At 40.1% G+C, this 20780-nt stretch overlaps 2 protein-coding genes across 3 annotated transcripts; one reads left to right on the top strand and one right to left on the bottom strand.

Moving 5' to 3' along the window:
* Positions 1-344: 344 nt before the first annotated feature.
* LOC113022142 (transmembrane protein 263) lies at positions 345-5727 on the bottom strand. The gene is made up of 3 exons (XM_026167233.1): positions 5364-5727; positions 2590-2680; positions 345-1765 (listed from the first exon to the last, which is right to left on the bottom strand). Exons 1-3 carry the CDS (start codon positions 5370-5372, stop codon positions 1479-1481), a joined length of 387 nt encoding a protein of 128 aa, XP_026023018.1. The 5' UTR covers positions 5373-5727; the 3' UTR covers positions 345-1478.
* Positions 5728-7765: 2038 nt separating this feature from the next.
* rbbp5 (retinoblastoma binding protein 5) lies at positions 7766-20238 on the top strand. 2 transcript variants are annotated; one of them, XM_026167231.1, is made up of 14 exons: positions 7766-7948; positions 10811-10836; positions 11014-11186; positions 11449-11589; positions 11758-11920; positions 12375-12484; positions 12687-12806; positions 12983-13136; positions 13267-13338; positions 13531-13648; positions 15228-15297; positions 15849-16084; positions 16188-16265; positions 19865-20238. In XM_026167231.1, the coding sequence occupies exons 1-14, from the start codon at positions 7930-7932 to the stop codon at positions 19915-19917; spliced, it is 1533 nt and encodes a 510-aa protein (XP_026023016.1). In that variant the 5' UTR covers positions 7766-7929; the 3' UTR covers positions 19918-20238. The 2 variants fall into 2 exon arrangements, with proteins under 2 accessions (XP_026023016.1, XP_026023015.1); XM_026167230.1 differs by having other exon boundaries at positions 16188-16445.
* The last annotated feature ends 542 nt before the right edge of the window (positions 20239-20780 follow it).

Raw genomic sequence — 20780 nt, 5'->3', positions numbered from 1 at the left:
CAAGATTTCCTGTTTGAATTATCTTCAATTATTTCAGTTTCCAATGACCTTAGGAATACCGTGAGAACAATTAAAGACTTTGGCTCAGTCTCTTCTGCAAAACAGATTATCTTACTAGTAAATCTGAGAATCAAAGTTAAATATTTTTAGAAGAAGAATACTCTGATGCATTCAAAAGTAAGATGGATTTGTCCATCTTGAGACTAAAATCAAGCCCACATTGGCTCCAGACACAAATTTACTGCCTCTTTAATCAGCAGAACATTTCTGGATATGAGACTTTCTGATGATGATTTAACACAGTAAAAAAAAAATAAAAAAATCCCAGAGTAGAAATAGAGAAGTAATGGCGGCTCAAAATAGATGTTATGTTTTTGTGCTCTTCTTTGTAAGAACAGCAACGTTTCTGCGATGTCGAAGCAGCAGGACAGACTCCAGCCAGCATGTTAAACACGTTTGACCTTATGAACTACTTTATTGATTATACTGGAGAAAAAAAAAAAAAAAAAAAGAACACATAAGACATTCACATAGTTCAGACCCATCAGCAAGAGCTTCCATTTGCTCCAGATGTTGCATTGAAATGCTTATATTTCAGATAAATGTTAATGAGCTTCACCTGCACTAAACAGTGATGACCTTCTATTAAAGGTGCGGTTTGACCAATCAGACATGAAGAAGCACTACTTTTCTTCTTACGCAACCATCAATGAATCACATGCTCAAAGTTTCCTTCTTTAAAAAGATCTGCTCCAGCATTTCACACTAACGTGGCTGTGGGAAAAAAAAGAAAAGAAAAAAAGCAGAGAGCAGTCTTGGTATGTTGTGACTGTATCCTCAGTGGTGCTTTACAGAGAAGTGTCTCTACATGCAGATTCAGGCGGATGGGGGAAAACAAAGCCTCAGGCTCTTCCAAGGAATTTAGGTCAGATGCTGCAAAAGCTCAAGACTGTCCTCTGAAGAGCGTTTCCAACGCTGAAACATTTTTCTCAACACGCACATTTCATGCCACACAGGCTTCAGTACAACTTCAATACCATTGCAAAATAAAGACTAAAAATCAGCATTTGAACTTGAAAACATTTCACCAAATGTCTGTAAAGATTGGAAAGAGTGAAGAGCAGAAAGAGGACTGGAACAGCCTCAGTCTGGATTGTAAACAGATAAAAGTATTTATCATGAAGTCCACCACGTGCCGGTGTACATGCAGTCCGCCTGGAGCCACGAACAAAGCTCACTCCAGGACAGACGAGGATCATATGAAGCGATTTGGTGACTTTCTTGCTGGTAATTCAAGGATGTCATGATATCGTAGCGCTACTGAATCTATAGGTGCTGACGAGAGAACCGAGAAAGGCACTGTGGCGTCTGATTGGCAGAGAGAGATCAGCTGACAGCCTCTCTGTTGGCTCAAGGTGGGGCAAGTCCATCAAACATTTTCATTTTCATCGTCATCATCTTCCTCCTTCTCCTCCTCTTCACTCGGCCTTGTCTTTCCTCTTGCCTGTGAACGGCACTTTACTGGCTACCGTCGAGCCGACGGTGGAGACGCCACCGGCCACGGCAGACACGCCGCCTTTCACCAGCCCCACCCCCATCGAGGGCACTGTGGTCACAGCGGACTTTGTGATCTCCAGGCTTTTGCCTCCAACCCAAGCCACTCCACCCACAGCGGCCCCAACGACGCCCTTGGTGACATTGAAGAGGCCACCGGTCACTCGCCACACCATGCCAGGAGGAGCTGCCGCGTGCTCTTTCCCAGAATCTGAAAATGATCACACAAACAACTTGATGATTTTGAGATTGTTTTCATTAATTAAAGTTATCAGTTTGGCGATCATGTGGTCACAATTAGCCGAACCGCCAAATTTTTTATAAGACATTGGATGAAACACTAAAAATGTGTTTACGAAAGCAGAGAAGAGGATCACCGAAGTCCTGCTGGCAGATCTGAGAGGTGGTATTTAAAGGGAAAGTTTAGCAAAATCTTTCACCACATGGAGGCAGCACATGACGGCGCCTCTTAAAAACGATGCTGGACAGAGCAGCTCGCTTTCTGTTGATGGCTTTACAGACAGTTTTTCAGCTATTTGGTCATAAACCAAAACATCCAACTAGTTAAATAAAGAGAAAATATTTTGCTTGTCAATCCAGCAGATGTTTACCAAATTCACTAGTTATCTGGTTGTGTTTTTCTGACTTCAATTCATCTACGATCTTTGATATTTTATAGTAGCTGTAGCGCTGTGTGATTAACAAACAGCTGATTTGAACTCTTGGTATTATTATTAACATTATTGGTGTTTTAAAAGGAGTACACCTGGGATTGCTCGGAAAGTCCCATGTGCCTTCCTTAACAACAGTAACGCCGAATGGAAGCGGCAGTAGGCGACTGAACTGGTGCAAAGTGTCTCAGTGTTGGGACACAAATAGCCAGCTGGAGCTGGAGCCGCCCTTACACAAACAACTGTATTGTCCCTGATGAACCAACAGTTTCTGAAATAGCAGCAGGCAACATGTAAGCACGGATTGCACCATATTCCCCGATGATATTCCAGCGTTCCAGACACCGGGGAGCTCTGCGCTTACCCTCTGCAGACTGGCTGTTGGTGGATTCGGCTTCGTCGAATTCAGCCATGCTGGTCCCAGGCTGGGGCTCCACATTAACACTGTTTACATTCTGAAAAACACAAGAAAAAGCCAGGCTTGTCTTTACTCTGAGCTTCACAGTGCTCCTCAGACTGAGCCGTACAGATCACCTGCTCGGGCAGCTCCGCATGACTCGCAGTGGAGTCCTTATTTATCTAATACTCGCCCTGCTCCGATTGATATAAGCAAACTTTCCTCTGATTGGCTGTCACTCAAAAACAGAAGTCAGACAGCTCTACTCCTGCATCTGTATGATGTAATTCAGATCCAAGGGTAGAAAAAAACAGACTGAGTGTTTAGTGCAGTCTGAAATCAAAGCTTTTAGCTCACAGGGATTACTTACATATTCTGACCTCAGTGTTTTAAACTTTGGTCATGAGCACAGCATAATACTTCTTGTGGGAGTGTGACTAATATAAGCTCATAACACTGAACTGTCACATTTGCAGCATGCCCACTGATTCTTTTAGGCCACTTTTATTCAGTTTGCCTCTTTGTACTTACACAACAAAAAGAGGGACACTGAATTTTAAATACATCAGGTTATTGGTCATATTTTGTGTTCCTCAGTGCGATAAATCAGTTGTGTGTGGCTCTGTGGGAGCTTTACAAAGCCTGAGACATAAACCTGCAGCTATTGTTGATATTTTTTCATAACAATAACAAAAAAAAAACAAAAAAAAAACACTGGTTAAAAAAAGACACCTATTAAATTTACTTCAGTTTTATTATCACATCACAAGAGCGCGATAACAGTCGCCTTGAGACACTTTATAGGTTCAAGTTTCTCTATTTTCACTCATCATGAAGAAACATGACAGAACAAGATGAAGTACTCATGTCTCTTAGATCATGACTGTTGGAATAAGTAACGTCTAATTAAAATAAAAGTTACATAAAAGTAAAAACATATATATGCATATAAATGTAATTAAAAAAATAAAAGTATTGAGATAAATAAAAACATATAACAAAAAAAAATTACCCATCAAAATGGACCTTTTATAAAAATTTGTGTAAGCAAATATGAAATACTCAACGATCCTCTAAGAGCAAGCAGGTTGTGACAGCTGTGGGGGGAAAAAACTCCCTTTAAACAGGAAGAAACCATGACCACCTGCCAGGACCGGCTGAGGGGAGATGAAATTCAGCTTTTCAATACACCTGTGGTGTTTTCCTGAGGGTACTGCTATCCAGTTACATTAATGAAATCATAAGGATCAAGTTTTTCTGGAGCTTGACCCAGTCTAAGAGCTACAGACATGTTTTCTGAAATCTGTCCTTCAGTTTTATGTTCACAAACTTTATCTGTAACTCTAAATCACTGGACAATTAATTTAACATCTAAGAATTTTGAGTTTCTTTTAGGAAACAAAAATTTATTTTGTGGACGAAAACGTTTCCAAATGCAAGGAATTATTCTGGCTCTGGTACTGAGGGTTTTTCCTGCCTTGTCATTTTGTGGTGGGTGACTCCACAATGAATGTGTGTTATGCAGTTGTTAAAGATTTCTATGTATTTTACTGCCCTTTCTGTACATTTCATTTTATGTATATTAAGCCTGAAAGAATTAAACCTTGACTACAGAATTTTTTTTACTATTATTCAGATGATTTTTCTGTGGGGTTAGGCTAGATTCTCTCTGAGGGGTGCTTAGATAATGCTGATGCTGATTTCTGTCTGAATAAGTGAAGTTTAGGAGAAGAAAAACGAATCCTTTATTGTGTCCTAAATGTAAAACAGACTGGAAGCCTTGCTCACAGGAATTCAGTAAGAGTGTGGATGGTCATGTTTAACCTTCCAGCTGATTACTCTGCAAAACACAGATTCAGTTTCTAATCAGTTTAAACAAAGAAATAAACTTTTATTCTGTGCGTTCTTAGATGAATATCAGATGAAACAGCATCTGGCCAACTGGCTCAGAGTCATGCTCCAACATGTAATTATCTGCTATACTCGGAGCTATCTAAACCTCATGCTATGAAGAGCTGCGTCTTTTTGTGTGTGCACATATTCTTGAGTTTAAATTTGCTCCTAACACTGAACACTGTGTTCCTCTCTCTTCTGATGGTGAGACACTGATACAAGCTTGTGCTTTATGTATGAGAAACACTTAACCAGTGACACCAACACTGACCAGGAGCACTTGATCCAGCTGATAGTGGACATGTGTCACTGTGGTGTTAACGTCTTTACACAACGACTCCTTCTGCACAGTGGTGAATAGTGCATCTAATCCAGCACTCTTTCATAATAAAATTAGACTTCACTCCACCCCCCTGCTCTTCTGTTTTTACCCTCTTGTGCACCACACAGTTTGTTTAAAGTGAATGCTACTATTTTAATATGCGTTTTTGATTAATGTGCCCTCTGCTCGGTCTGTAAAACCAAATCCAGTGCGCTTTTTTTTTTTAAACTGACTTGACATGTGGCAGTAGTGGAGCAGATCTTGGGTAACATTTGCAGGAAGCCGTGACGCCTCTTTTTAAAGCTACTGAAGAAAAAACGACACGTTTCTCCTGGAAGTCAGGCTGCTGAGGAAAAAAATATCTTATTACAATAGTTAAGTTCCACATCATCACTAACGGAGCCCCAACCAGCTTCCATCCGGTTAAGCTGCCCAACTCAAACGCATTTTGTTCAACCACTTACTCTCCCCCCCCTCTTTTTTCAAACACGTTTGTACATTAATAAGGATACTGGTGACTTCTTACCTTCACCATTGTTCCCAGTGCTTCTCCACGAACACACCTGACAGAGAAACTTGAGAATCTAGCAGCGTTCTTTTCCTCTCCTGCTGTTTTTTATCTTTTAATTTAATTAGTTTTTCTCAGCTTGTGCGTGAAAGCTGCTGCTCTCACTGTTGATTGCCTCTTCTTCTTCTCTTTCTTCTTCCTCTGGGTTTTCAAGCCTTTACCGCATCAGTGTGCAGCTTTCCACTTTCTCCTGGCGCACACAGTTACAGGTAGCGCTGCACAGCTCTCTTTTCACCCTGCTGGTTCTGCCGACGTGGCGCCTTCGCCACAAAAACAGTCAAACCACACACAGCAGCCCGCTGGACCGCCCTTGCAGACCTTCAAAATAAAAGCTTGCACTAATTTTATTGGCGGAGCAGGTCAATGGTGAGCAGGTGTCCCCACTTTTACACTTCTTTCTCATTTTTCTTCTTCTTCTGACTGCTCTCTTTGGGTACCATCTGCCTTCTTCTAACGCTACCTCTAGCACCCTCCTCTTCTCCTATCTGAGTGTCCTCCTTCACTACATGCACGAACCTCCTCTGTGGTCTTCCTGCCTGCTCTCCATTTTCAGCATCCTTTGTCCAGTATGTCCAGTATATGCACATGTCCACACCATCTCAGCCTTGTCTCACAAACTTTGCCCCCAAACTGCTCTACCTGAGCTGTCTCTCTGATGTACTCGTTTTAATCCTGTCCATCCAGGCCACTCTCATTGATGAAATTATTTGTTCAGCTTTCTGAAACTCAGCACTCTAAGACAGACAGCCTGGCTTTCATTATGGGTCTCCTGCAGGTTAACACGTCTCTGTATTTTGCCTCCTATCCTACACACAAGAAGAAAAGTGCACGTCCCGAGCTATACTGAGATTTGGAATACCAAAAAAAAAAAAAAATGCCACAAAGGAATCGCAGTAACAATAAAGTCTGAAAAACTTCCACTAACTAGGTGAAATTCGTAGAAGGGGATTGTGAGATGTTTCCCCCCAGTTTAGGTCAGTTGTTCGTTAATTTATAGAAACTTGTATCCCGTAAAGCTCCGACCTTTTCAATAATGTAAAATGTAATGTTTAAAGATCTTAATGTCAACATTTTATCCACCCCTGGCTGGTGTTGGGGTCTTTTAAAGTTTGGGCCTTTATTGTGAAAACCGGAAGTCACATTGGACTGCTGTTTCGGGCTCAGCTCCGGATCCAGCATCAACAACTCTGCTGGTTGTTTGTGTTTCTGTGTAATGCCTCTGTGCGGCTAATGTGGATTTTATGTAGATTCAAAGGAAAACTCACATGTAAACTGACAGAACAGTTCACGTGCAGGATTGTAGATGGTCACATGGTCAAGTGAAGGCATAAAAAGGTGCTACAGATATCAAGGGTCAGGTGCTACATAGTGATGTTGACACCAGCCTTTATTTACTGAAAACAGAATAAAAAAAAAAAGTCAAAAATATTTTCAAAATAAATTACACAGTCACGGGCGTATCCAGAGGTTTGGCATTGGGTGGCACCTGCTCATTATGGGTAGGGGTTGTACACATAAACAAGCCAGAGGATTGGTTAGTTTTCAGTTTAATAATATGATGCTTTAAATATACATTTTTATATCATAATAATCAAAATGTTATTTTTAGTGTAACAGAATAAAGGCAAACATGCATTCAGAAAACTAAATAATGTTATTTAGGACACCAAAACAATATTTCTACAATATAAAAAATGTAAAAGATGTGGCAACAGATATGGAAGATTTTTCTTTAATATAGCCGACAAATTGGTTTATTGTTTATGACCCGTGTGAGGGATATCAAGTGTGGAACAGTCTGTCTAAAGACGTGGAAAATATTGGCGAGTTGAATTAAAACCACAGCAGGAACATGGAAGTAGGGAACTTTAGACATTTTAATAAACGATAATGGTATATTAGATGTATTTGCACCAAGTAAGCAGTAAAAAATATGCCTAAATTGAGGATATCAACCCCCGGAAAATTAAGAAGAATAAGAAACAAAAATTAAATTTTAACTGATAACTAAGAAAGGAGAAGAAAAAGTAGTTTGGGGTTCATTGGCAGGAGTAAAACAGGAGAACTGAATATCAAAGCATTAAAACTCAGCCCAGCAGTTTTTCTGCCAGTCACACCTCCATGGATGATTATTTTACCTGGCACTTATGTGACATATACACATATATACAGTCGTGTGAAAAATAAAGGTTTGACAGGGAACTATGCAGTTCTGTGAAAAACCAATACAACAGCTGTAGAACAACTTTTAGCGACAACAAATTCAAGTTGTTGTGGAGGAATTTGGGGCAACTCTTCTTACCGGGCCGGAAGTGGATATATAGGAAGGAATATAGGAAGTGGAAAAACGGACGGTTGTATTTTGCTCAGGCACATCTCAGATGGCATTGTTTGGGGTCCTAGCTAGAGGCTCGGCGCCAGTCTCCCCGGCAGTCGCAGCAGAAGTAAATACGAGCAAAAGTCAGAAAAAAACTGTCAGAGGAATCGGGGTGTTTAGGGACTTTGGACCTTCAGGCGTCCAGCAATGAATCTGGAACTGCTCGGTAATGAATTAAGGATGAATATCTATTTTCTGTACACGTTACTGTTCGTACGGCGCTGTTGCTTTGTACCTATTATGGTTAGCATTGTAAGTTAGCCTAGCATGTTAACAGCAGTCGATACGAGTGCTTGTTAAAATCTCACAACTAATTAGAAACACGCTGTTAAGGTCTCCTAAAAAGCATATTACAATAGTGCTTAATATATGAGATCATAAATATGTAGACGTAAAAAGCTGGAAGCAGTAGACGTAGTAGGTGGCTAATGCTAGCTTCACATAGTGTGTTTGAATTAAATAGGTCTTCCTTTTTTTTATTTTAGACTACAGTTGTTTCGATTTGTTTTTTTTGGTGTTTTTTCTTGCAGTTTCCTCGCATATTAAGTCGACATCGGACTTTTACTTGCTGGCTTTTTTCCGTTAAAAAACAAAACAAAACAAAAACTGATGCACAGCTTGTCTCAGTGACAACGAGTACTGTCAACATTTTGGGGGGAAAACATATTCACCAAGAAATTACATTAACTTGACTATAAGGATATTTTACAAATATAAAAACAGGTTTAAGCTGCCATTCATTCAATTTTAACTGTTTTCGATTTACAGTACGGTGTAAAAGTATCGATGCAGCCGTCAGTCCTTTATAATTTGCTTCCAATGAATAAGACCTTGTTGTGTTTTTAAAGTGGTCCTGAGCAACACTTCTCCAAGCTGTATGAAGTTTTTCTCTGGATACTGGTTGCTTGTCCACTCATTTTCATTTCAGTTCTAACTCACTTTACTTTCAGGCTTTTGCAAAAATACATTTATTGTTCCCATTTCTTTAGTTGAATTTACAGAAAATACAAATGTTAGCACAAGTTACTAAAAATACCATACATTTATGTTTGTCTGTTTGTTTTTTGCACCAACAAGGTACATTTGCAATAATGGATTTTTATAACCCATATTTTGGCATGGTGTACAGTGTGTCAATAAAAAAAATTCAGGAATCTGGACAAGTAGAGGGCCTTAAAAAAATGAACCCTCATCTACGATAGATTAACAGCATCTGAAAGTTATGTCCATAAGCAATAGGGAAAAATCCACCAAGACCTGACATAGGACCTCAGAGATGCACCTGGTACTTCAGTTGATCAGTTTTCTGTCGACTGAAGTCTTATCAGAAATGGTCTTAGTGCATAGGTGGCTGCCAAGAAACCATTCTTAAGCAGGGAGAAAAGGCTGCTGTGTGCTAAGAACTGGACTGAAAATTGGTGACAATGGGCCTTATGGAGTGATGAATCTAAATATACATTATATTCAAATCATCATAAATATATATGGTGGAGGAAAAATAAGGGAGCTACAATGGTAAATGTCTACAGCTATCTGTAAAATATGGTGGAAGCTCCATCATGGTTTAGGCCTGAATTGCAGCTAGAGGTGTTATGGAGCATGTCAAATCATGGAATTATGAACGCAAACAAGTACCATCAGATTTTGGTTAACCGTGCAATATTATCGGCGTACCATTGGATTAGCAATGACTTCATTTTCAGCATAATTCCAAGAACCCCTCCAATACGGTAGAAGCACACCTGGATAGAAGAGCACTAGAGGTGGGAATCACCATACATCCCACGATACGATATTATCACAATATTTAACGCACGATACGATATTATTGCAATTTTTTAAAATATTTTGCGATATTCAGATTCTGTACATAAAGGTAAACTTTATCAATATTCATTTAATCTAATATCAAAGTCTCACACTCAGTCTTTCTCTCATTTCAGTCAGTTTTATTGTTGACAAACTGAACGGTTTGTGTTACAGTCTAGTCCAACTTAACTGAATGCAACCATCTGGTACAATTATAGCTATTCTGAACTATGCAATTTGTGAAAACTATGCAGCCCCTTCAGCAACTGAAGAATTTGAAAGTAAATTAAAACAAAATATAATTTTACATTAAATAAAAAAAGTTTTAAACTTAATTAAAATAAAACATGTCTTAAATTAATATAAGCAAACTGTCATGTTTATTGCTGCAATAAAAAAAGTTAAACACATTTGGACAGTGAAGGAATGTCAGGATTCTTGCTCAGAAAAAGGATCAACATGCTCTGAAGTCAGAGTTCCAGTCCACAAAAACTTTTTTTGTAACAAAATATCGATTTCTGCTGTCCCTGTATCGATACATTACTAGCATAGTATGAAATAAGAATAGTATGAACTTGTAACTGTACTATGTTTTAGTACATAGTACACGTCTTTCTTGTCCTAGGCAGTTGTAATGAAGTCTACATAATAAAGTTTTGGGGTTAGGTGTGGTTTGGTGAGAGAGAGAGAGAAAAGCGAAATTGATATATTAAAAAATAATAAATAATAGAATAACCACTCTCATTATTGGCTTTGTCTGCTATAAGCTTCACAGAAAGTGTGTAATGTGTTCAAGGGCTGCTTAGGATAATTAGCAGGATCTCTATTCTAGTTCCTGTTTAAAAACTAAGCAGTGAAATGAAGGGGTTTTTCTCTGATTTGCAAAAAAAGAAAAGGAAGCAGGGTGTGCAAATCATTTGACTCCAATAATAATTTAATCCTTAAAACATTTATACGAAGAAATTTGGATCTATAGGACCTTCCTCGGGCCTTACTGGTAGCCATGTGGTGTGCAAGTCTTTCTTAGTTTTTTTTGTAACTGTATTTAATTCAATATATATAAATCAATTTAATATGTATTTAATATAATGTACTTAATATTTAATGTTACTTTATTTGACTGACTGTGACTCTATGAGAATTAAATAATGACTAGTAAAAGTTTCTGCTCCAGCTGCCACGTCATTGTTATTAATCTCTCTTTCTGTTCTTCTCTCAGAATCGTTTGGGCAGAACTATCCAGAGGTAAGCCACCAGTTTTTAATACACACAAGCCAATTTTGTTTTTTGCTCTGAAAATCATTGAAACAGCTATATGAGTGTAATTGAATCTTCTAATTTTGAGTGCAGTCAAATTTAAAGCCTTATGTATAGACTTAAGATTTTTTTGCTATTGTTTGTTAATGTCTGTTTTGATGACAGGAGGCAGATGGCACTCTGGACTGTATCAGCATGGCCCTCACGTGCACCTTCAACCGCTGGGGAACCCTGCTGGCTGTGGGCTGCAACGACGGTCGCATCGTCATCTGGGACTTCCTCACACGAGGGATAGCCAAAATCATCAGCGCACACATCCACCCAGTCTGCTCTTTATGGTGAGAACATGTTGTTTGTTCGTTTGAGTGGATACAAGTGAGGGAACCACTTTCAGTTTTAAACTCAACATTTCTTGCATTCTGATGAATTTTTATGAATTTGTGGCTTTCTGATGGGGGTAATATCTTTATTTCTGGAAAGGCAAGCAAAAAGGTGAAAAGCGGGCTTTAAGTGAGGTTAAGAGTTATAATTTCTGCTGTTTGAAGTGACCGTTTTAGTCACTGTTAAAGAATTCCTCATGGTTTGTTTACATATGTGCAGCTGGAGTAGAGACGGCCACAAGCTGGTGAGTGCCTCTACAGACAATATCGTCTCCCAGTGGGATGTCCTCACGGGGGACTGTGACCAGAGGTTCCGCTTCCCCTCACCAATCCTGAAGCTTCAGTACCACCCCAGAGACATGTGAGTGACCTGATCATGTCATTCTGTACACATTACCAGAGTTGTGTAGTTTGAGGTTTGGCTGTGGGTCAGATTTAAAGAGCAGTGATGCTGATTATGGGCTTTGTCCAGTGTAATCAGTCTTCAGGATAATGATTCTATGCTAAGAAGAAGTGATGTATGTTTTAGGGACAAGGTGCTGGTGTGTCCCATGAAGTCAGCGCCAGTCCTGCTGACGCTGTCAGATTCCAAACACGTTGTCCTGCCTGTGGATGATGACTCAGACCTCAACGTGGTGGCAGCCTTCGACAGGCGAGGTGAATACATCTACACTGGCAATGCCAAAGGAAAGGTAAGCTTCAATGTCACTTTAGTCACTGTATGTTTCATTCACATCAGTGCTTTCCACACGCACTGCTGAACGTCTGTTTGTTTTTGTTTTGTTTGTTGGCATTACTCAGCTCTAACATTCTGATGGGGCATTAAACAGTCTCAAACCTCCTCCTAAAGCTTTATTTATAGTACTTCATTGATCTCCGCCAGATTGAGTGATGCCATTGTTTGCGTCTCCTAACCTCATTGTCACATCATTTTCTGGAGTTCATGTATGAAAACAGCTCTATTAAATTCTGATATAACACTTACACTGTTGCGGTGTATATGATGGGCGAAATCACATCTGAACTGATAAAATAATGAGTGAATACTGAGCTATTTGCACATTTTCACCATTTATATTTCATACTCAAAGCACTTGTCATCCCATGTTTCTGATGATTTTCTTCTCCCTCTATCTGCTGTTACAGATCCTGGTGTTGAACACAAACACTCAGGAATTGGTGGCTTCATTCAGAGTCACAACAGGCACCAGCAACACCACAGCCATCAAGTCCATCGAATTTGCACGAAAGGGCAGGTGAGTGGTAGCAGGAGGGCTTTCTGTATGTAACCTGGAGTGATGAACACAGTCTAGAGATCACAATCAAGACAATTTGTTCCAGTTAATTTTTGGTTTTCAGTCTTATTCACTTATATTCTGCATTCTGTGGGCTTTATCCTTCTTGTTAATGCTGAGCTTTTCTCTCTCTCTTTGTACATGTGTCCTGTTTGTTATGCAGTTGCTTCCTAATAAACACAGCAGACCGGATCATCAGGGTGTATGACGGCAGAGAGATCCTGACCTGTGGCCGGGACGGTGAGCCTGAACCTATGCAGAAACTTCAGGACTTGGTAAACAGGTACATCTATGGAGATACATTTTTGGAATAAAAGTCATGCCTGTTTAAGGAGTGAATGAGCCGGAATAGTTTTGCAGAGGAAACTGCAGTGGTTGATCTGACATGCATTCTTTTGGTATGCCAAATGTTTGTGTGGAATTAAAAGGTCTTTCAAATACTGTCGGTAATTTGTTCAGGACTCCATGGAAGCGATGCTGTTTCTCAGGGGATGGTGAGTACATTGTGGCTGGTTCAGCAAGGCAGCATGCCCTCTACATCTGGGAGAAAAGCATCGGGAACCTGGTGAAGATCCTGCATGGAACCAGAGGAGAGCTGCTCCTGGATGTCGCTGTAAGTGCTCTCAACACTGTGCATGAAGGTTAAAACACTCAGTTATGTTGGTCTATTTTCAGTTACATTGAGACATCACATATTTTAAAATGACCTTTTTAAAACAAATCTTACCTTTGACCTCTTTCAGTGGCATCCGGTCCGTCCCATCATTGCCTCCATCTCTAGTGGAGTGGTGTCCATCTGGGCTCAGAACCAAGTCGTAAGTGGACAATGAGCATGAAAGCTGAATGAGCATGAATGAACAGCGTTAATCTCAAGTGTTTTTCCTCTTATGTTTGTTATACCTAGCTTTAAATATTCAGATCCACGGCAGATATTTAAGCTGTGGTAATTTAAGCTTTAATGACTTAACTTGGTGCCATTATTGTGTGAATGTTTTGCTTGCCTGCAGGAAAACTGGAGTGCTTTTGCTCCAGACTTTAAAGAGCTGGATGAGAACGTGGAGTACGAGGAGCGAGAGTCGGAATTCGACATTGAGGACGAAGACAAGAGCGAACCCGAGCAGACAGGTAAGTAACAGGTGCAGCTTACATATGGCCTCACATACTGTGCAATTATTAATTTGTGTAGTTATGACTTCCTTTAGTTTTGTTTATTTAATTCTTAATTAGGGCAGGGCAATATGACCAAAAATATTTATCACAATATATATTTGAAAATTTGTGATAACGATATAACTGACGATATAATTGATTCAAGACAAAACACTTTACAACTCCAGAACTTTATTATTGCAAAAAAAACCCATCAATTTATTTTCACTTAAACAAGCAGCTGTTTTTTTTATGTGCATTCAAACTATATAAAAATTTAACAGTGGAAATGCAAATTCCTTGTTGACAGTTTAACCAAAAGACATTTCCAGTGGAAATGGGCTGACACATCCTGAACATAACCACGTATAATATCCACAAAACTTAAAAAGAGGTGTTTTGCAACATGAAACTGCAGTAAAAAAGAGTCAGATAAGTCTAACTTTACTTAACTCATTCTTTTTGCTACCGTTGATTCATTAATGCTGAATTCTCTCACAGCTGCTCTATTCCCATGTTCTACTGCATGACTTGAGTTTAAAATCCGCTTCATACGCACGTCTCTTAACAAGTGCCATTTTGGAGTCCTTATACACACACAATACGGTAATATTATGTTTAAGCACAGTACGTATCACTCCGCGAGGCTCCTGACTACAGTAGCCGCAATGCTCTGACAATCCATCAAGCGCTGCGGCTTCGTAGCTTACAAAAGTCGTACTGAAACACTTTTTGACAGATTTTTGAGAGCCGGACAAAAACCAAACCAGTTCCACACCACTGAAGTTGCACCATTTTTACAAACCAATTCTGGTTCATCTGTTTCGTTCAACGATCCGCTTTTGCCCTTCTCATTTTCCGTTGCTATCATGCTTTTTCCGGCATGTGTGTATGAAAACAAAGGCACTGCGCATGCGTGTTTTACCCATATTCTATCGCGATATTTCATTTTCATATCATTGGCTAACATTATACCGGTATTATCATGAATGGTATGATATGGCCCAACCCTATTCTTAATTATTAAATGACTTCTGTTTTAAAGCTCTTTTTGTAACATCTTCGCTGATCCCGCAGTGGCTTTTTTGAAGTACAAGAAGTGTTTATTTGCATGTAATTTAATATGGAACAGCAGAAGAGTAGTTTATATTTGTTCCTACTTCTTGCTGAATACAGATTAGAGGGTGCGTCTTTAATATGCAGTGGAAAAGTGAGTCAAGTCTACTCAAATATCAGGCTATTGGGGTGTATATACAGTATATTCCAGTGTGCTGTTGATTTTAATGCACAAAGAAAACAGAGGCAGTACTTGGAGCTGTGAAAAAAGTAAGCAGATGACAGATTTTTGGTGAAAAGGCTGCAAATAAACTAGATTAAAATTGTCTAAAAAAACATTTTGCTTTCTATACGGCTAGATTAATTTACAGTCTTACTCCAAAAATTTTTTTTTTCAGATGCTCTATAGCCACAACAGTGATGGCAGCTTTTCTGCATGAGATCCATACAATTAAACATTGCATCATAATGCAGAGATGAACTTGTGTCCACATTACAGGTGCAGACGCTGCAGAAGATGAAGAGGTGGATGTGACCACTGTTGATCCCATAGCTGCTTTTTGTAGCAGGTGAGAGCGCTAACAAAGAGTAGAAAGAGATATCATATTTACAAAATCCAAAATTGCCCAATCAAATTGTAAATACCTATTAATAACTGGTAAAAAGGAGGCCTTCCTTCCAACTGTCATGAACGACTTGCTCCTCTTTATAATTTTGAAGGATCTTACCTTACAATGTAAAGTACCTTGGAACAACCGTTGTTTGAAATTAGCGTTGTATTAATGAAATTGATCTGAATGTGAGTGGAAATGAAAATCTTTGTGGTTTCGTCAAATCTTCCAGGCGACCCTTATCTCATCCTTTAACTCATCCAAAACATTTAGTCTTAAGGGTTATGTTTTAACTCACCTCCATGTTTTAAATGTAAAATTAAAACTGGTTTAATCATCAATCCTTTAGCTTATAAATCAGGACGACTGGAACCTCTCAAAACTCTATTTTAGCCATCTGGAATGCCTTAAAAGATCCTGCAGGTCTCTAACACACCAGGAAGATGATTATTGTTATAAATGTAAGTTTAAAAAAAGTGAAAAGTCTTATCTGTGTTTGTGTTATTTAGTGATGAGGAGCTGGAGGACCACAAGGCCCTGCTGTACCTGCCCATCGCCCCCGAGGTTGAAGATCCAGAGGAAAACCCGTTCGGTCCCCCGCCAGACGCTTCAGTTCAATCTGGAGCTCCAGAGGACACATTGACTGGTGGTGATAAGAAGCAGCGCCAGCCTTCATCTGAAGGCGGTCCAGCCAAGAAAAAAGCTCGGACCACCACCATTGAACTGCAGGGGGTGCCCAGTGATGGTGAGAGAGAGGAGATAAATTGTTGGTGGTTAAAGTTACAAAAAGAAAATTTCACTTCTTTTCAAGAAGTTATAAAATGGCCTTTTGTCTTCGCTCTCCTCAGAGGTACACCCCTTACTGGGTGTAAAAGGGGACGGCAAGTCAAAGAAGAAGACAGCAGGCCGGCCCAAAGGCTCCAAAGGTAAAGACAAAGACTTCCCCTTCAGGCCGAAGCCCTACAAGGGTGATCGGCCCTCCTTTCCTGTGGTGCCCGATGCCCTGGGCAGCTCTGGCCTGGGAGGAGTAGGAGGAATAGGAGGAGGAGGAATAGGAGGAGGAGGAGGAGGGCTGAAGGGCAGAGCAGAGGGGGGCCAGGCCACAGGTAAGCATGCTACCACCCATGATGATGATGATGATGCTGCTGCTGCTGCTGCCGCCTCTGAGTCTGGGAGCTGTTAGCCCTGCTAGTCTGACTGATGCCCTACCAGCCTGGCCTGTCTTCAAAGCACCCCCACCCGTACCCCTGTACTGCTTCCACCCCTCCAACCCCAACCACACAGCTCACTAACAGAGACCCACCTGTTATAAAGCCACAGTCTGGAGGTTAGAACATGTGCTCATACCTAACAGTCTTTTTAACATGAGATCCAATTCAGGCTGAAAAGATGACATCAGCATACTGTGATTACTCCATACACACCCATCTGTCATAAACACTGACAGACTTCGTCTACAGGAGAAGAACTGTCAGATTGAAAAATTTCCTAACTTTATCCTGAGATCCTAATAAAATTCACAACTTAAATTAAAAAAAAAAAAACCCCAAACAAACAGATTTCTAAGAATTAGGATGATCTCTCCAGTTGTCTATTGTTGACCACAATCTAAAGACCCGTGAAGAGCAAATTTGTCCGCAGACACAATAAACTAATGGATGCTTCGGCACATCATTTTTGGGAACTACATAACAAACGTCTCCAAACCTGTCCAGCAGGTGGCGGTACTGCACAAGTTAAATTGGATCCATGTGTTGGGAACATGGCCTTTTTGTAATGGGTGTATGTGTCCTTAAAGCAGTGAAACTATGGGGCAGAGAGCCACTGTAGGTGATGCAAGGAAGATTGATGAAAATAAAATAAGTGAGAATGAAGTGAATTTAATTTTAATTCTTTCATCTTATATTATTGCCTTTTATTAATGAAAGATAAATAAGACTTTGTGGACGCTATTAGGTTGACCTCTAGTTCTGATTTACAAAATTTGAGGGCAGTGGGGCCTGAATTTTTCCAGTGCTTGAAGTAGTTTGAGAACCACTGCCTTAATGCATCATCTGTATTTGGCAAGGTATTTTTTTCTATGATGTTATAATTATTTAAGCTATAACACATTACCCGCGGTGTGCAAGACATTTCCCTTCAGTTTGTGAAGCGTTGCTGTGTTTGATAGATCACATGGTCAACTTTAAAACATATTGTTAGGTGCACTCATCTGCTTGTTTTCTCTTAAGGATTTTTTAGGGACCCCTCCACTGCAGGCATAGTCAACATTATGTTTGCTTGATCCTGACATCTTTGGCTTTTGTAATACATATCAAGTAAATTCATCAACACAGAGAAGTATTTTTAACATCACAGTTTTATTGCATTGTTTAGCTGCTCAGCCTAACTGCGGGGTCACTCTGGGCACAGCTGTCTTGCTTTCCAGCTGTCGGAGCTGATCGCACCCACTGAAGATAATGATTGTACAAAAATATTTCCTGGAAATGGCTCAGTGCTTCTCATTGCTTGAAACAGTTGTAAGGTCTGTTCAGCTTCATCAAGATGCACAGGGCAGGTTAGGAGGGCAGGAAGTCAGGCAGAGCAGGTGGCTTTTCAAAATAAAAGATGATGGATGCTGTTTGATGGATAGTTTAAAACTGCGTTGGAGATGCACACTGTGTCTAGTCCAGGGCTAAGTGAACAAATTCAAACAAACACAGTTTGTTTTTAACTAATTGAACAGGTCTGGTGAACAAAGAAGTCCCTGGATTATTCCTTTGTGCAGAGCCTGAACCTGTTATTTGTAACAAGTGTGGGCTTGTGTGTTTGTGGACTGAATAGTGTGGGAACAGCTACAATGACAGTATCTTAGAAATGACACACCTGGCTGGCCAAATATGAATGCCAACCTTGAATTGACGTCATCACAGTGATAGAACCACTGCTGACATTTCCTCTAGCTTCTCTTTGGCCTAAAATGGGATCTTAGAGTTCAGCGTTTTGTTGTTTTTCAATAAATGAACAAAGTGGAAATCTGCTCCCAGAATTTCGTCAGGCTGTCATTGTAATTTCACTGCATTTCAGGTCAGAGAGCAGAGCTTTAATCAGCAGTTATAACAACTGAACTTAAACTGGAACACTGCTGTCGGGAACTTATCAAACAGCACATTGAAGTGGCTGCACGACAAGCGAGCATTAAATGATAAATACATTAGTTTTCTCATGGGAAACAACGACAGTGGCACACAAACTAAATACAGGAAAATGACCGAAACGTAATGCTGTGATCAGTCTTCCACAGATATTTGAAAAAGTTGACTGATTGTTGAGTTTTTCCCCACCTTTGTTATTCCTCCCCGACTGTGGCTTTTCACAGGTATAACCTCTGCTAACTGCAGCCTCGCTCAGACTAATCTGCCATCATTTAAATTTGTTGATGTTGGGCTGTGGTTGGCAGATGGGTGTTGACGTGCCCGTTGATGGGATGGGTGTAGCTTGTTTCCCTGTGGGCTAGCTGACAAGTCTACTTCCTGCTTGGCCTTTGACCCTCCTGCTCCCACTCCCGCCTCGCTCCTTGGGCTTTTCATGTGATATAAATGTTTGTCTGCAGTGTTGCTGCTCAGATCTTGAGGGTGTGAGTATGTCTGTGCGTGAGAGAGTGAAAGAGATACCAGATGACGGTATACATTTTTTTTTTTTTTTTTGTATGAGTAGCAGGTGATGGCTGAGGTCCTGTGATTTACGCTGGTCTCTTTCCCCACATTTAGTGGTTTGTGACTTTAATCACATTCAACAGATTTTCTTTTTGATTTTTTTTAATTTAGCTTCCTTCTTTTTGCTTTCACTCTTACAGCCACTGAAACAGAACATTTCCTGAACAGATGTTACATGTCATATGATTAAAATCCTTGCACCCCTTCCAGGAAGCGTTAAAATGTAGCCCTGGACCTGTGACAAATTAATTTGTGTGTGAAAACATTTCTCTTTAGAAGTGTTTCAGCAGTCATTACATGTTGTACATTGTGCTGAACTTATCCAAGGAAGTTCCACTCTTACAGGCCACACTACGTATATTTTCACAGGAGGAAGAGTGAATCCACCAGCCAGTGTGCATTTACTAGTTGTTTGAGAATTTGTATTAATTTAATCGTAGCCAGAACTTTTTTGTGTGTGTTTTACATCCATGCTTCTGGTTAATACTAAATCTAAACAAATATATGGTTTGTAGATGTGGGATATTTAAAATACTTAAAATTTTAGATGACCGAAATATCTGAAAATAATTAACTTGATTATTAAATATTAACCAGTAAATTACAATAAAACTAAACTAAACTAAAATTAAACAGGTGTTGCCACAGTCTTGCATCCTTCTTATCCAATTTTTTTTTTTAAAGTTTTCCTCCCTTCCTGACTCAACCCTCCCCCATTTATCTGGGCTGGTGGTCAGAAACAACTCACTCAGACACACACACACACATTACAAATGACGGGACAGTGATTAACCTTCGCGTAACTGACGGCGAGTTTTTTTCTTCTGCAGGGAGTCTGGTCACACCGTCGTACAAACAGCACGACATCGGAGGGATGGACTGATCCAGCTCTGTGTGTTTGTGGAGGAACATCAGCAGGCTCAAAAGAAAGAGACACAAATCCTGAAGTGGTGTACAGACTGTGAATGAGCAGCCTGTTTGGTGTGCAGACTGTTTTCTCCCCCAACCAGAGACCAGCGTCACAGGAAAACTCGTCAGCCCGGTTCTCTGACCGGACCCGTGAAGCGGCCGAGTTGTCACAGTAGAGGTCACACGTCCTCCGTAGGATTTCATCATGTATAGAACGTCTGTGTCCTAATAGTGTGTGCGTTGTCTTGCTTGTCGTTTTTATACGTATTAAAACATTCTGATTTATAAATAATGATTTGAACTTTGACTTTAATTTCAACTCTGAGCTTCTGGCTTGTTTTGAATAGCTCCTTACTGAGGATTGAAGGCTGAGGCAGATGAAGGTTTTCATGGGTGTCTGTTCAGTATCTGTCAGCCAATAACAAAAATTTTAGATGTACAAAACATGCCGACATGTTTGATGAACAGCCGGATCTGTGTTGCAACAGTCTAAGCAAAGATGATTCAGCTGATCCAGCTAAAAGACATGATCCCTCCATTGTTTCCTGGGTCCTCCCAGTAGGACATGGCCCAAACACCTTACCTAGAAGGTAAGCACTGTAGTCTTAAGCCATTCAATCTACGTGGGTTCATCCTGTGGGCCCACCACCTGTAGGATGAGCGGGAGGCATCTGGCACTTTGTGGATTGTGCGGCAGTTGAAAGTGGAGGTCCTCCTCAGCCCCTTAAACATTTCCTTCAATAAATTTTAAAGAGGAGATGATTTTACCAAGACAGTCACGTGTCCACTGGTAGATCACGGCCTTATGAAGGAGTTTCTTAACAATATAAAAGAAAT

Source organism: Astatotilapia calliptera, chromosome 5 (genome assembly GCF_900246225.1).
Source record: "Astatotilapia calliptera chromosome 5, fAstCal1.2, whole genome shotgun sequence".
Classification (NCBI taxonomy): domain Eukaryota; kingdom Metazoa; phylum Chordata; class Actinopteri; order Cichliformes; family Cichlidae; genus Astatotilapia; species Astatotilapia calliptera.
The sequence above is the reverse complement of the archived record's forward strand: the minus strand, read 5'-3'. Positions and strand labels throughout refer to the sequence as shown.